Source organism: Dermacentor variabilis, chromosome 3, assembly GCF_050947875.1.
Source record: "Dermacentor variabilis isolate Ectoservices chromosome 3, ASM5094787v1, whole genome shotgun sequence".
In the NCBI taxonomy this organism is placed as follows: Eukaryota; Metazoa; Arthropoda; class Arachnida; order Ixodida; family Ixodidae; genus Dermacentor; species Dermacentor variabilis.
In genome coordinates this window covers 54371363-54387308 of record NC_134570.1, presented here as the reverse complement: position 1 = coordinate 54387308, position 15946 = coordinate 54371363, and the positions used below count along the sequence as shown (strand labels likewise).

Genomic DNA, 15946 nt, shown 5'->3' with positions numbered 1-15946 from the left:
CTCAAAACGACGGGCCCTGGCTGTCCGATCATAATAAACCTTGGCCCTCTGCTGGGCCTTTGCCATTGCTTCACCTGACAACTCCTGTGCCCTTCTTAAGCGTTCGAGGAGCTTAAGTACGTACTCCACCACGACTGGGTCGTCGCCCCTACCTTCCCACGATTCTCGAAGCATGCGAAGCGGAGATCGAAGCGAGCGACCGTACACCAGTTCAGCTGGCGAAAACCCCGTAGCCGCATGCGGCGCGGTCCTTAAAGCAAACATCACCCCAGGCAGACACAGCTCCCAGTCAGTTCGATGTTCAAAACACAACGCTCTCAACACGCGCTTCATGACGGAGTGGAGCTTCTCAACGGAATTCGACTGTGGGTGGTACACTGAGCTGTGTAACAGCTTTACCCCACACCTTTCGAGAAAAGTTGTCGTCAAAGCGCTAGTAAACACTGTGCCCTGATCTGATTGGATTTCCGCAGGAAAACCAACTCGCGCAAATATGGACAGTAGTGCATTAACTATCTCAACTGAGCTGAGTTCTTTAAGCGGCACTGCTTCAGGGAACTTTGTCGCTGGGCAGATCACAGTCAAAATGTGTCTGTACCCCGTGGCTGTTACCGGCAGAGGTCCCACAGTATCAATAACGAGCCGTCTAAAAGGCTCCGTAATGATAGGTACCAATTTCAACGGCGCCCTCGATTTGTCCCCTGGTTTGCCCACCCGCTGACAAGTGTCACATGTCCTCACGAAATGGTCTGCGTCCCGAAAACACCCTGGCCAATAGTACTCTTGCAAGAGACGGTCCTTAGTTTTCTTAACTCCTAGGTGTCCGGACCACGAACCCCCGTGTGACAAGCGCAACAGATCCTGACGATAGCATTGAGGCACGACCAGCTGATCGAACTCCACTCCTCTGCGGTCTAGATACTTCCGGTACAGGACTCCCCCTCTTTCCACAAAACGCGCAGTTTTCCTGGCGATACCTTCTTTGACATTGCAGCGCACGTTTTCCAGGCTGCCATCCTTTTTTTGCTCGGCTATCAAAGCCGACCGGCTGACTTTTAGCAACCTATCAAGTCCGTCTGACGTAGGCGTGATGAGCAAATCAGTAGATAGCTCTTCTAACTTTCCCGAATCGGGATTTTCCTCTCCAGTATCTGGCGCCTTCAACGCTACAGACTCAATTTTATTCAGTTCGGGCGTGCTCTGAATATCAGCTTGCTGCGCCTCTGACCCTTTTTCGTTGTTTGATAACGTCGGCCCCGCAACTACCGCCTTTGCAGCGAGCTCCCGAACCTTCGATCTGGTTAAGGCCTGAACACTAGCTTCACCAAACAAAAGCCCCTTCTCGCGCAGGAGGTGATCGGACCTGTTTGAAAATAGGTACGGGTACTGGGGTGGCAGCATAGATGACACTGCCGCCTCTGTCTCAAGCGCTCCGAAAGGTCCTTCAATAAGCACTTTTGCTACCGGCAGACATACGCTATGAGCTTCCACGGCTTGCTTGATCCATGCGCACTCGCCCGTGAACATATGGGGTTCTACGTAAGACGGGTGAACTACATCCATCGTAGCTGCGGAATCGCGAAGCACTCGGCACTCTTTCCCGTTCACGAGGAGGTCTCGCATGTAAGGCTCGAGAAGCTTCATGTTCTCGTCAGTGCTGCCTATTGAAAAAAACACAACTTTTGGTGTTGTTTCCGGACACTGCGCCGAAAAGTGACCCGGCTTCTGGCACGTATAACACAAGCGCGCTCGCCTCATCTCGAACCGCTTTCTGCGTTTGGCTGCCGCCGTCTCTTTACGTTTGGTCGGACTGCTTTCGCTCGCATCCGCACTACGCGTGTCCCCCTTTAATCTCATGGGCGTGAACTTCGGCCTCTCAAACTTCGAGCCAAATTCACCCTTTTGACCGTCCTTAGCTCCGCGAGCTCGACGCGTCACAAACTCCTCGGCTAGCTCAGCGGCTTTAGCCACCGTACAAACGTCTGGCCTATCCAAGACCCAGTATCGCACGTTCTCCGGTAACCGACTATAAAACTGTTCTAGCCCGAAGCACTGCAGAACTTTATCGTGGTCACCAAACGCTTTCTCTTCTTTGAGCCACTCCTGCATGTTCGACATAAGCCTATACGCAAACTCTGTATATGACTCACTTCTGCCTTTCTCGTTTTCCCGAAACTTCCGACGGAACGCCTCCGCAGACAGCCGGTACTTTTTTAGCAGACTCGATTTTACTTTGTCGAAATCCTCTGCTTCCTCTCTATCCAAGCGAGCGACTACGTCGGCCGCCTCGCCGGGTAACAAAGTGAGCAAGCGCTGTGGCCACGTTTCCCGAGAGAACCCCTGCTTCTCGCACGTTCGCTCAAAGTTAACCAGGAACAAACCAATGTCCTCTCCAAGCTTAAACGGCCGCATCAGGTCAGTCATTTTGAACAATACGCGTTCTCCTGCACCGTGTGCCTGACTTCCATTACGAGCGCGTTCCATTTCTACCTCAAGACGCTTCATTTCCAAAGCGTGTTGACGGTCACGCTCTTGTTGCTCTCGCTCTTTCTGTTCTTTACGTTCACGCTCTTCTTTTTCTTTCGCAGTCTCCCTCTCTTCAATAGTCTCAAGGCATTCCGACAGCTCGTCATCGTCAGCCTCTAACTCAAGAATAGCCTTTAGCAGTTCTGGTTTTCTGAGTTTGTCCGAGACATCCAGACCCAACTCTCTTGCAAGCTCCAACAATTTCGGTTTGCGCAACGACTTCAAATCCATGGCTGCTCTGAATGCTGCTTTCTCTACTGCTTACTATTGTCTTGCCGCAACATACCCCGGCAGCAACGACAACCACAATTACCAGCTCTGTTTCTGACACTAACAAAAAGCCTGGCAAAGCTCAGAAGAAGAAAGTCCCGCACTCACCAAACCTCGCAGGCAGGAATTCCGCGCAGTCGTTCCGCTGCAGGCAACCAGTCGTCACACAGGGCTCGTTGCACTGCTCCCGGATCGTCGTTGAGCTGCTCAGCATACAGTCAACTGCATCTCTTTGCTGCTGGCCTCCGTTGTCGCGATCTCGCCGCTGGCAGACAGTTGTTTGAAGTCGTAGGCGATCTCACCGCTGGCAACCAGATGTTTGGATCTGACTGCTGGTGAGATCGGTTGTTGGGAACTCGGCGCTGACGCCCGTGGTTGTACCTGGGTCGCAAGCCCCAAGGGTAGCGTTGGCCTGGCGGCCTGGGGTACAACTGGAAGCATCCGAAGGTCCCGGCAAAGCATGAGTCGACTGGTAACAACGAAAACAACTTGTTTATTTTAACATCGCAAAGAGTTGGCGGTCAGGTTGACCGAAGTAGAGAGACGGGAGAGCACTTTACTCAGCAGAAGAAATCGGAGCCCTCCTTTTGGCGTCCGGGGGCAGCTGTTTTTATACTCTCGCAGTTGAGGGCAAGAAGGAACCCCTCAAAAGACGAGCACGTGAATGTACAATGGGCTAATGGTGACGCACACTGTCGTGGCGCTGCGCACGATCTCGTAGCACCCTGTCGTGGCGCTGCGCACGATCTCGTAGCACCCTGTCGTGGCGCTGCGCACGATCTCGTAGCACTCTGTCGTGGCGCTGCGCACGATCTCGTAGCACCCTGTCGTGGCGCTGCCGGTCGGACACAATGACTGTAATGAGAGGCTGGTCCCTGCTTTGGCATCGCCTGTTTCGGGCACAATGACTGGAACGAGATCCCTGCTTTGGCATCGCCTGTTTCGGGCACAATGACTGGAACGAGATCCCTGCTTTGGCATCGCCTGTTTCGGGCCCAATAACTGGAATGAGATCCCTGCTTTGGCATCGCCTGTTTCGGGCACAATGACTGGAATGCGAGGAGGATCCCTAGGCGGTCGCATCGCCGCAGACGCGCCTGGAAACACCTGGCGATGAGTGTTGCGGCGACGACGATCGGGCCAAAATGTCTGCCGCCCCGCCGCAGTCGCGCCGGCAAAACCACGTGTCGCAGGCGAAACGCAACAGTGGCCAGTTTCTCTAGAACAATCTGACCACCATCCTTCAACAAATCTGCTGTTACCTGATCCTCCCCAGCTGCCTTCCCCCTTTGCATAGCTCCTAAGGCTTTCTTTACTTCTTCTGGCGTTACCTGTGGGATTTCGAATTCATCTAGGCTATTCTCTCTTCCACTATCGTCGTGGGTGCCACTGGTACTGTATAAATCTTTATAGAACTCCTCAGCCACTTGAACTATCTCATCCATATTAGTAACGATATTGCCGGCTTTGTCTCTTAACGCACACATCTGATTCTTGCCTATTCCTAGTTTCTTCTTCACTGTTTTTAGGCTTCCTCCGTTCCTGAGAGCCTGTTCAATTCTATCCATATCCATCTGAACCTGGCAACGTTTAACGTTAGAACGCTATCTAGTGAGGCGAGTCTAGCAGTGTTATTGGAGGAATTAGAGGGTAGTAAATGGGATATAATAGGGCTCAGTGAGGTTAGGAGGACAAAAGAAGCATATACAGTGCTAAAAAGCGGGCATGTACTGTGTTACCGGGGCTTAGCGGAGAGACTAGAACTAGGAGTCGGATTCCTGATTAATAAGTAAATAGCTGGTAACATACAGGAATTCTATAGCATTAACGAGAGGGTGGCAGGTCTTGTTGTGAAACTTAATAAGAGGTACAAATTGAAGGTGGTACAAGTCTATGCCCCTACATGCAGTCATGATGACCAGGAAGTCGAAAGCTTTTATGAAGACGTGGAATCGGCGATGGGTAAAGTCAAAACAAAATACACTATACTGATGGGCGACTTCAATGCCAGGGTAGGCAAGAAGCAGGCTGGAGACAAGTCAGTGGGGGAATATGGCATAGGCTCTAGGAATAGCAGAAGAGAATTATTAGTAGAGTTTGCAGAACAGAATAATATGCGGATAATGAACACCTTTTTCCGCAAGCGGGTTAGTCGAAAGTGGACGTGGAGGAGCCCGAATTGGTGAGACTAGAAATGAAATCGACTTCATACTCTGCGCGAACCCTGGCATCATACAAGATGTAGACGTGCTCGGCAAGGTACGCTGCAGTGACCATAGGATGGTAATAACTCGAATTAGCCTAGACTTGAGGAGGGAACGGTAGAAACTGGTACACAAGAAGCCAATCAATGAGTTAGCGGTAAGAGGGAAACTAGAGGAATTCCGGATCAAGCTACAGAACAGGTATTCGGCTTTAACTCAGGAAGAGGACCTTAGTGTTCAAGCAATGAACGACAATCTCATGGGCATCATTAAGGAGTGCGCAATAGAAGTCGGTGGTAACGCCGTTAGACAGGAAACCAGTAAGCTATCGCAGGAGACGAAAGATCTGATCAAGAAACGCCAATGTATGAAAGCCTCTAACCCTACAGCTAGAATAGAACTGGCAGAATTTTCTAAGTTAATCAACAAGCGTAAGACAGCGGACAACAGACTTCATAGAACATGTCAAATCGGGAGAGGTCAGCAGTTCGCGACGGTGGCATGACAAGATACAAGAAAGCAGAGTTCTTATAAGCTTTTTGTCGGCAATAGGCAGCGCTATTAAAATAATGGTGACTGCGTTTGCTTCTTGCAGAGGCTGCGCTCAAATCAAATCCTTGAAGGGAACGTTCACGTGACGTCACCGTGCGCCATTTTTAAAAAAAATATGCATAGCTGCTACTGTGCCTCTGCGAGAAAAATGGCAGCCTGCATGAGATTAGTGCATACCCCATATTTACGCATCAATAGTTCGCGGAGGCACTGCCAAAGAGTGGCAAATCGGCTTCGCAAGACCTTCGCAAGTGAGTTCTAGAGCGCGAGGCATACGAGAAAGAAGGAAGTAGTTATGAAATCGACAGAGATATAGGCACTCTGAGATATAGGCACTCTGAGACAGAGATATGGGCATTCGTAGATACGTACAAACAAACAAACAGATAAAACTATAAGCACACCGGCAAGAGAAGTAGACTGTATATGCTCATGTTTCAGCATGAGGAAGTTGCAGCCAGCAAAACAACACGCGTACACTGCACAAATCGACATATACAAATGCGAAAAGAATACACAGACGCAGAGACAGATAATTGTTTCAGCAGCTGTTAGTAACGATCGTTGGAAAAAACAAAGAGAAAGTACCATGGCAATAATTATGTGCAGCAAACGGTCGTGTAGTTAAGTAAGCATTCGGCAGAAAATTGCCCAGGCGGATATGTCTAACTGTGGGAACTCGAGCCAACATTTGTTCAAACCGGATGTTTCGTAACCTGTCTGAAACCACATTCTTCATGGGTGACGTGGCAAACGCGCAGCTTTGCTTGCAGGGTAAAAGAAGCTTGATGAGCTCGCTCATGACAGCTCGGCAGGCTGCCGCATTCCTGTCGCCATCGTTTCTTTCAGGTCAACTTACAACACCGGAATGCTTAAAACTAATGCAATGCTATTTCACGCACACACGCACGCGCACCTCCTTCACACATCTCAAGACACGAAGAAGCAGTAATGATTGGCGCAGCCAGTATTTTTCGTATAGGGTATAGTATACACACCTGCCCTGCCCTTTTCAAGAACGCATGGAGTTATCGTTGCCGTAATTCTTCGGTCAATTTTTGCTCGCTGTGACGCCCATTTCGCCGTCCGCTGCCAGTTCTCCTCTCCTATCAATGCGCCCGCGGCCACTCGGTCCCCTCTCCGGAGCACGCACTGCCACGTCGCGTGACCCCTCACGTTGTTACTCTCCTACTCCCCTGTCGGTTGCATACCTACCCGGCACGCATAGCCACTTGCCTTCCCGCGCGGCTTTGATGCATGGCGTAACCGCGCCAGGCCGCGCGTCCACCGACTGCACCGCGCTCACGTGACCCCTGAAGTCGCTCCCCTCTCTTCGCAAGTGAGGAGGGGAGTGAGGGTTGCATCTCCTCACTCACTTGTCAACACGCGTTGACATCTTGATTTTTGAACGCCTCGTGTGATCCGATAAACTCTGACACATGAACAGTAAGAGTGTCGCTGGGCTCGAGAATGTGCCATAGCTGTCGCTGCCACTGCTACAGGCTTTGTGAGATATTGTAGCATTCCTTTGTTTGTTTCTGTGGTTCCAGGCGGGGCGACGTCGGGCATCTTCGTCGTCGCGAACGTGCTGCCGTCGCTGTACTTCAAGAAATGGCGCGCCACGGCCACCAGCATCGTCTGGTCCTCGCAGTGCTACAACGTCTACTTCATACCGCAGCTGGCAAACTTCTTCCGCGTGGCGTACGGCACGCCCGAGCTCTTCTTGCTCATAGGCGCCCTCTGCCTCAACGCCCTACCGGCGTGCATCGTCATCAAGACCCCGCCGTGGGCCCTGAAGGCCAAAGAAGGCTCTCCAGCTCGCAGAGGCGTTGCTTCCGGGGGAAGCGGCGACGGCAGCCGCATGAGCCTGAAAAAAGCCGAGGCTTACGGCGATGGCGTCTCGAAGCGCAAGATCCATGCAGCATCCGGGGCTCCGGAAACGGAGGAGATGCTGGACCGCAAGACGCCCGACGACCCCTCGGCTGTGAGGATCGTCTGCACCCGCAACGACAGAGCAGACGACAAGGTCATCGGGTCGAGCTGCGACGGGTTCGCCATACGCGACATGCCGCAGGGTCTCAAGGGAGTTCGCGACAAGACCAAGCTGCTCTGGAAGAACACGGCGGGTGCCCTCTTGAGCTGGAAGTTCTACGTGGACGGCCTGTCCTACTCTCTGGAGGTGTACACGATGTCGACGTACTTCATGGTGTACGCCGACATGGCCGTCGACAAGGGACTGAGCGTGGAGAGTGCCGTGTACCTCTTGCACGCCTACTCGACCGCCGACTTGGCTTTTCGCGTGCTGAGCGGATGGTTCGTGGACCGCAAGTACCTGCCCATCGAGTGTTCCAAACTGGCGGGTTTCGTGTTTAGTGTCGCGGGCGCGCAGGCGATAAGGACTTCGCGCACCCTCGTGCCGCTCATATTTGCGTCCCTGCTGTTCGGTTGCGGCACGGGCATCAACATAGGCATCATCGCGCCCTTGCTGCAGCACGACTTCAAGAAGGAGTCGCTCGCCATGATGTTCGGGGGAGTCATGTTCATCACGGGACTCGTCATTCTGACGAGGCCGCCCGTAGTAGGTAAGAGAACACGTCCTTTACCTGTCGTTGTTCGGGCGCTGATTTCAACCTTCAAGAAACATTTACACACGTCTGCTTTGATCTCAACACGTCTGCTCGACCTTACGGTATTACGGTTGTTTTCTATGCGTCTTCTTGCCGGCTGTCCCTTTCTCCTATCCGCACGGTGGTTTCCCATTATAATCATGAACAGTCTAGCCCACCAAGTAAGTTGTTCGATTCGAGTATATACTTACAGATAATGCAGTTACGGATAATGGCCGAAACGGATAATTCCTTAAATAAACTTTATGCTTTTGAACATTGTCACATGTTTGTAACATGTGCGCGACCGCTACCAACTGCAATTGTTCAGCGAGAAATTCAATACGCATGTTACAATCACGAACACTCTGCCTGCGTGCATGCGAAGAAAAAAAAAAACTGGAGTCAAGAATGACAGAGTGGAACGAAGCGTCGCTTCACAGAGTTGCCACGGACTTTTTTCTAAGCAAATGAGTTTTCGAGGAATTCGCTAAGCTGATGAGGTTGTTGTGTGATAGGAGAAGTGTCATCCACCCAGAATTAGCACGAAGCTGCGTCCTCCGGAACAAGTCCTCGCAATAAAAAAGTAATTGTCGTGTGAACCGGAGATTCGATGTTCCAATCGAGGAACTCACTCCCGTACCACCAACTCAGGGTTAGCTTTTGCGATTGCAACCTCACGTATGTTAACTTATCGTATTCCCCGAGTTGGTTTACATCAAGCCTAAAATAGCAAATTGCATTGCTATTTGACAGGAATTTCCACTTAGCCGTAATAAAGTTTTCACCCTTTATACATGCGAGACCTCCTTTAGCATTCCATCTAGCCATTGAACATTGACTTCGTCTCACCTGCTTTAGGCTATGACAGATAGCTGCTTACCGTTGCCTACCGCGAGCCTGTCGTTTCTTTAGCCGACGTACGTGGTTCTATATTGGTCCCGAACTTGTCATTTCCGTACTAGGAAAACAAGCTAAGTCGCAGATTTCTGCGACCGTGACAAAAAAATAGCAAGAAGTTTCTTTTTTTTCTTTGTTTTATTCTGCCATGGCGCTTGCATGCTAGCGAAGTTCGATGTGTTTTGTTTAGAAACATGGGAAGCTTGTCTATAGAATACAGAGTTCACGACGCTAGTTGCTGCGGACATAAAGGTGTTTCACGTTTTCTTGGCTGTGAATTGAAATCCGTATTGCTATAAATGCAACTGGCGTAACTGAAGATAGAACGCGTTTAGAAGGAAGATTCCCGAGCTGGGGCCTGCCTTGCTGACAACCGCTTCGCAGGGACACTAACCGTTGCTTGATCGAAAAATAGTACCCCTGTACTAGCACGAAAGTAAACATACACACAAAAAAGAAAAAAAAAGTAGTCTGACAACATAATGAACCGTTATCACGAGTGCCTCACCCGATGTGAGAGACCGGATGCCTCGCGGCTAGGGATTTTCCGCCGGAAACCTGGCGTTAGCTGGCAGCCGAGCTCGTGAAAAGTTGGCTCGGAGGGGACGTTCGTGTACGGAATGCAAAATTGTTGCTGTACAGGGGCCGGCTACTGGTCAGTCCGTTACGTGCGCTGCGGTACCTGTTAAACGAGTCCAGGTGAATGTTTGCTTCTTGAATGGAAGTCTTATTTCGGGTCATTCGGACAGGTTAAGAGAAACGCGAACGTCTGCAACGCTCTCGTTTGACCACCGATGGAGCGATTAAAAAAACAAATACTCTTGCGTTTGAAAAAGAAAACGAAGTTGGAGTAAAGGAACTGTCGGGGGCAGATATTTTACTTGGTCTCCGAATGGTTTTAGGAGAACTTGAGCAAAATCTGGAGATTCTAATAAAATTAAGTCCTGCGTTTATGAATTCGTAAAAGTAAGCAGCTGGAACAGACATCGCAGTCCTATGAACTGGCCCGGTTATAGAAAATATAAAACGGACAATATGTAGAATGTTCATTATTTTAATTTGCAGGAATAATTTGTGAATAACACTTTTGCAAGACTGGCGCAATGAAAGCAACGACTCCATTTAAGCTGCTAACTATACACGTTTCATTTACTGGACCTAAATACGTCTTCTTTGGTGCGTATTTACGGAGTTGCAAACCTGGTTCATAGATATCCTAGAATTTTCGAATGTTACGAATTTGTCCAAGAGCCGTATAGCCTCAGCTCAGAGCTATCACAGCTCAACGTTTCTCCACTTTTGAAATGTAATAACTTCCATTTAAACATGTTCAGCGAATACCTAATATAATCCCGTTTTCGCCGGTACCGTAATAGTGTAGGAAAATTGTTCACATTCTAAAGCGTCTGCATGGAGATGAATTTTCGTGTCGCGTCTGCATGCAGACTTGGTGTATCTAAACTTTAGTAAAGCAACATGTACATTTAGGTTGCGGCGCGCGACCGGCTGGCGACGGCTGACCCTGTCAGTGCCATGAGCCGCCAGTCTGCATGTGCAACAAAATTCCAGAGAGAGAGAGAGAGAGAGAGGTAAGGGAAAGGCAGGGAGGTCAACCAGAGTGGAAGATCCGCTTTGCTACGTTACTCTGGGCGCAGAGGGAAGGGAGAGGTAGTGTGACAGGAACGTTGCAAATTTTGTTTAGTCCTACCACGTGGTGATTCACAACGAGAAAAGCGCAATAGTTGCTAACACGGCTACCAATACATGTAGCGGTGCTGCGAATGCTCAGTGCCTGTGTTAGAACACAAACCACGAGAAAAACTAAACCGCAGATGACCGACGGCTCGAGCGCTGTGTACCCGCGCGCCCAGTTCAAGCTGAAGCGAGAGGCAGCACGAAGGTGAATTCGTTCGCCCAATTCAAGCTGAAGCAGCACGAAGGCGAATTAGTTCGACGCCGCTAACGCTCTTCACGCCAGCACTGTGACAGCGAGTGTTTGCGGTCATTGAGTGAGATCTGTTCATGTTTGCCAGTACGTGCGTGGCGTCATGCTCGTTAATTTAATTAGTGAGCAGATATTTACTGCAGATAAAGCTACGAGCCTAGCTTCGTGCAGTCTAATATCTTGCTATCGCTATGAACGTCTTGCTTTGGGACGAAAATACGTCTTTTTCTTCTCGCTGTATAGGTGCTGAATTGATACATTTGTTGCAAGCGATAGCTATAGCTGATTGCGAATTTACTCTATGTTCAAATTAACCTCTGTGTACATGCTTAAGTTATTCTTGTGGTGTGATAACCGTTGTTTTGTTCGTGGTCTGCGCACTTGCTCCGTTGGTGTTTTGCCATTGTGTTATAGACTTGTGAGTGTGTTTTCTGTTTCAATTAAGTTTCTTTTTTGTTTTGTTGCTGTTTTCCATACCTACGATTTCGGGATATCCGGCCGTACACTTGTGGCCAATCTTCCCATTTTATCCCTTCGCATTTAGCCCTTTAATACCCGAACACCGATCCACATCAGGGACAGATAGTACAACCTGTCCAGCTTCGCTTCAACCAAGCAATACTTTTTTTTGCAGTTTCTACACAAATTGAGGGTGGCAAGAGAAAAGCAGCGATGTACTTCTCGGAAAGCCTCGCCACTCCTTTAGTCAGCAGCATACAGATAAACAGAGACATTTTCCCGCAATCACAAGGCTATACATTACTGAGACAACAGGATATGTTTCACAGAAAAGAACAAGCTACATTTATAGCCATAAAGAGTAGATTTGTACAAAAACGACAGTAACAATGAATTTTATTTTGTACGCACGGCTCAATTAGTGCTGTTATCTTTAATTATCAATTGGTTTGCAACATTATCCTCGAATCGGTAAGCAGACAGACAGACACAGACAGACAGACACAGACAGACTTTATTTGATCCTGAGGAGCTTCAGCGGGGGCCCCTATCGGGGACTCGCGGAAGCCGCTGGCCGCGTCCAAGTCGGGGCAGGACTACCGTGATGTTCCGCCCTCTCTTGGGCCCTCTGGATTCCCTCTAGTTGTGTCTAGAGCGATGGGCTCCGGAATGCCTCTTCCCAGTCGGCTTCCCTGGATAGAGGGCCGTTAGGTAACGTGGGGAATTGCCAGAGCATGTGCGCTATGGAACAATAAATCTCATTACAGTCCGGACAGCTTGAATCGACGTCTGTGTAGATACGGCTGAGAAAGCCCAGTGAGGGGAATACAGACAGTTTTCAATATTTGCTGTGTCCTCTCTCACCTTCCAGGCTATTTCCGGGACACCATTGGAGACTACGACGGCCTCTTCCACACACTGACCGTCGCCAACGCCATCTTTGCCGTCATCTGGTTGGTGCGCGCGTTGGTCGCCAGGAGGCAGTCGAGGGCGGCGGCCGAGAAAGCTGCGCCGACCTCGCAACAAGGGGTGCTTTCGGACGCCGCCATTCCGCTCTCGACCACAAGTGAAGTGGCCTGCTGATGGCCGCGCGCTCGTCGTCTTTTCTGAGATCGACAATGCGCGCTTCGTTGACCATCGGTGATCAGACGGGTTATCGGTGCCGTTCCGAAATCGGTGCGAAGTGAGCTTCGACGTTCGCTTTCGATTATGACTGCTACAAAGAAAACCATCGTGCGCTTTACTGGACTACCGGTCCTCAGTGGTGCCTTCGTGGTTGTGCCGAGACTGTTGGGAACCACAATTACGCTGTCGACGTGCACGCGTACTGATACCGTGGACGTGCGATTGGAGAAACGTCTGGCAAACTTAGTGAATAGAACCCGGTAGTGTATGCGCGTCAGTGCATTGGACCACAAGTGTTCTGCTGAGTGACGCATTATGTAGATGAGACGTTCTTTCTTTTTGCCTTTGAAGCTTTCAGAGCGCTGGTGATCTATGGCTGTGAATGAATCCTCGGACCTGCAGCCAGGGCCGAGACTGAAAAACTTATTGTGCCGGTGTTCACTACGTGGATATGTTGCGTCGCTACTCATTAGTGAATTTGCGTTGTACTACGACAATTATTACAAAAACGCGAACTTTCAGAAAGTGCTATAATAGACTAATAAATGATTGCGTCTGTACGACAGAAACACTTGTGCACTTTGATGCAAACGACGTTTGCGTAGCAGCGACTTCTGTGTGTGAAAGAAGACACGGGCCACGAAGCAGGGTAATTTTTGACACGTGCTACTCTTATATTTTTTTTATACGAAGCATTGTATACGAAGCTCTCAGCAAGGGCATGTAAGGCCATTTGTTAATATTTTGGGCCATCGTAAAAAAAATCTTTATTTCCATTTGAAATCCGGCCAAACAATGCTACAAACTTATACTAGACCTAATAATGTATATTATCTCCAATAATCATGAAGAAATGTACAGTATTGAATTACCAAGATTTAAGATACAACGCAGTCATTTTGGTCTTGTGAGTAGTGTGAGGTGATAAGCTACCTTGTAAGTTTGTTTTAAATAACCAATATGTACTATCTAGGTTGTACTAAACTATTTTTGAGAGAACCACATGGAAACGTCGATGCAAACAAGGTATGCGGTTCAAGGAGTTCAAACGTCGTTGTTATTAGTCTTCGCAAGAAACGCATGCAGCGAATCAGAAGAATTTGAAATCATACAGTCATGTGTAAGTGTGCAACTTTTCCCCCGCGTTTCGTTATTTCTTCATTCGTTAGCGCAGCACTGTGCAAACTCTTGTGCACGACAGTTGAACGGTGAGCCTTGCTCGACGATCTCGGAGACCTGCAAGGAGCAGTCTGATCATGCCATTGTCTGTTGTGTCCCTGCCCCGCAACGAGTAGGCGGTGCTTGTGTACATTTCAATGCAATAGCATTACACAGTTCAAAACTGACCGGTATCTTGGTTTGTTAACAATAGCCGATCCCGAAGGTAGCAAAAAGCTGTGAACGAGTTTAAGTTCATACCACATGTGGACGGTATGTGTCCTCGCATGGCTTTGTATAAGACCAGTCTGATGAGGGTGGGCGATATATGTTCTAGAATTCTAGCCATCGAAAATTTCGTCTTCAACAATGTAGTTCCGTGGTATGTGTACTCGGCGGGGCAACTGGAGGGGTGAGATCGACGGAGCGGGGAAAGAGGATCTGTGGTGTGGCGTGACGTAGAGAAGCACGTGACGGAAGGAGCGGGAAAGTGGCGCCCCCAGAATACAACACTAGCCTTGCACTACAACTACAGCGTGCCGCCGTGCTAAAAAAAAATAAAATTGACAAAAATTAGAGCATGCTTGACCTTCGCCATTAAGAGTGGAACGCGATAGCACTCAAAGGTCCCTGACTGCTTCTCACGCTTCCCGGCAACTGGAGCGCATGTAACCGTTATGCTTACCGGGAAACGCTGCCTGCGAACGCTATGCACGAAGGCGGGTTTTGTGGTAGAAACGCGGCCTCTTGCGCGGGCCGCAATGCGACGGAGGCGAGCGCCAGCTGGAGGTGTTGCAAGGAACCGGGCGCGCCTCTCCGTGGCCCACAAGACGCCCATCGCGCCGGCGCGCGCAAATGGCGGACGCCGCGGCCGGTCTGTGTGCGTGAAGGGGTTTGTTTGAATTTTCGCGTAACAGGATTATGTTTTCTCGCATAGTCAAATTACAGTCCGAGAGCTATCATGTCTGTAGGTTGTGAGCATGTCGTAGTTTACGATTTTCCCATGGATTCTTGCTTGAGAAAATCAATTCTGTAACTTCCTTGCCTCACATGGAGGGCCTGGGTATGGCTGGTTTGAAATCTTGCCGAGACGGCATCCGACGTCGGACGTCGACGCCGGATTTTCCGCGACACGGGCTCCTTAACGCTGTCGCGTTAAAATACAAGGAACGTGTATCGCCGACCGCTTGTGCGCCGCAATAGTGGACACGAGGCCTTGCGGTGCAACTAATGTTTTTGTCAGCGGCCTCTGAAAGGTGTAAAGCGGTATATCAGATTAGTACGTAGACAAAACTGAAAGAAGGTTTTGAAACGACGCGGCCTGCAGCCATGGAGAGCTGCAACTTTTTTTCTTTCTGACGCTACTTGTCGCACATGTCACGGGCGTCCTTCATCGACAGTTTTGCCTCTTCGTCATATCAGCACAATCAACGACATCAGTTCCGCCGCATGTTGGACAAAGAGCCCCTAGAGAGTCTAGCCACGTAAAACGCTTATGCATCAATAAGACCGACATTGATTTGTCCCCCCCCCCCCCCCCACTACCACCAGTGGAACGAATCAATACAAATTTCTTTGAATGCTCGATTTATCCCCTACATCGCACGTTAGACGACTTGCTTTTCGAGAGAAATCGATTGCCTATTGACTTGTTGGCCACTCTGCCGCAAGGACAATCGACCGAGACGACGGAGTCGTCCTAGAAGAGTCCTCTGACTTTTGAAAAAAAATCGAGCTAAACTTCCTTTCCAAAAAGAAAAAAAAAATAGGCGGGTAGTTTTTTATCGGTATGGGAGGATGGTTCAGGAAGATTGTCGTGAAGGAAACAGTCTCAGTGTTGCAAGAAACATTTACAGAATGAAGAGAGCGAATTAATAGGCCTCCGACCTTCGCACTCGGCGTGTTTTTCGGCTTTTAGAGGCACGCTACGGCGTTGGCGGCAGAGGTTCAACTGATGGAGCAGCTGTAATCATGCCAACGTCCTATAAGACTGGCGGCGCAGCCTATATGGCACAGATGTCTCTCGGATCCTTGCTAGGACACTAGATTCTACCTGCTAAGGTAACAGAAAATTAGTAGCCGGGTACTAGAAGGACTTCCGAAGCTTCGCCCACTTAGTCCCAGGAGCTTCTTTTCTAATTAAGTGCTTCGTGACAGTCGGGCACATAAGAGATATACAAGGTCTTTCTTCTTTTTGAAAG

General features: G+C 49.5%; 1 protein-coding gene across 1 annotated transcript in view; it reads left to right on the top strand.

Annotated features, from left to right (window-relative positions):
- Window positions 1–13587, top strand: part of LOC142575620 (monocarboxylate transporter 5-like) — a 32891-nt gene extending 19304 nt beyond the window's left edge. Inside the window, exons 4-5 of the mRNA XM_075685127.1 lie at window positions 7103–8134; window positions 12334–13587. Coding sequence (XP_075541242.1) covers window positions 7103–8134; window positions 12334–12545 — 1244 coding nt within the window. The 3' untranslated portion in view covers window positions 12546–13587. The remainder of the gene's footprint in view (window positions 1–7102; window positions 8135–12333) is intronic.
- The last annotated feature ends 2359 nt before the right edge of the window (window positions 13588–15946 follow it).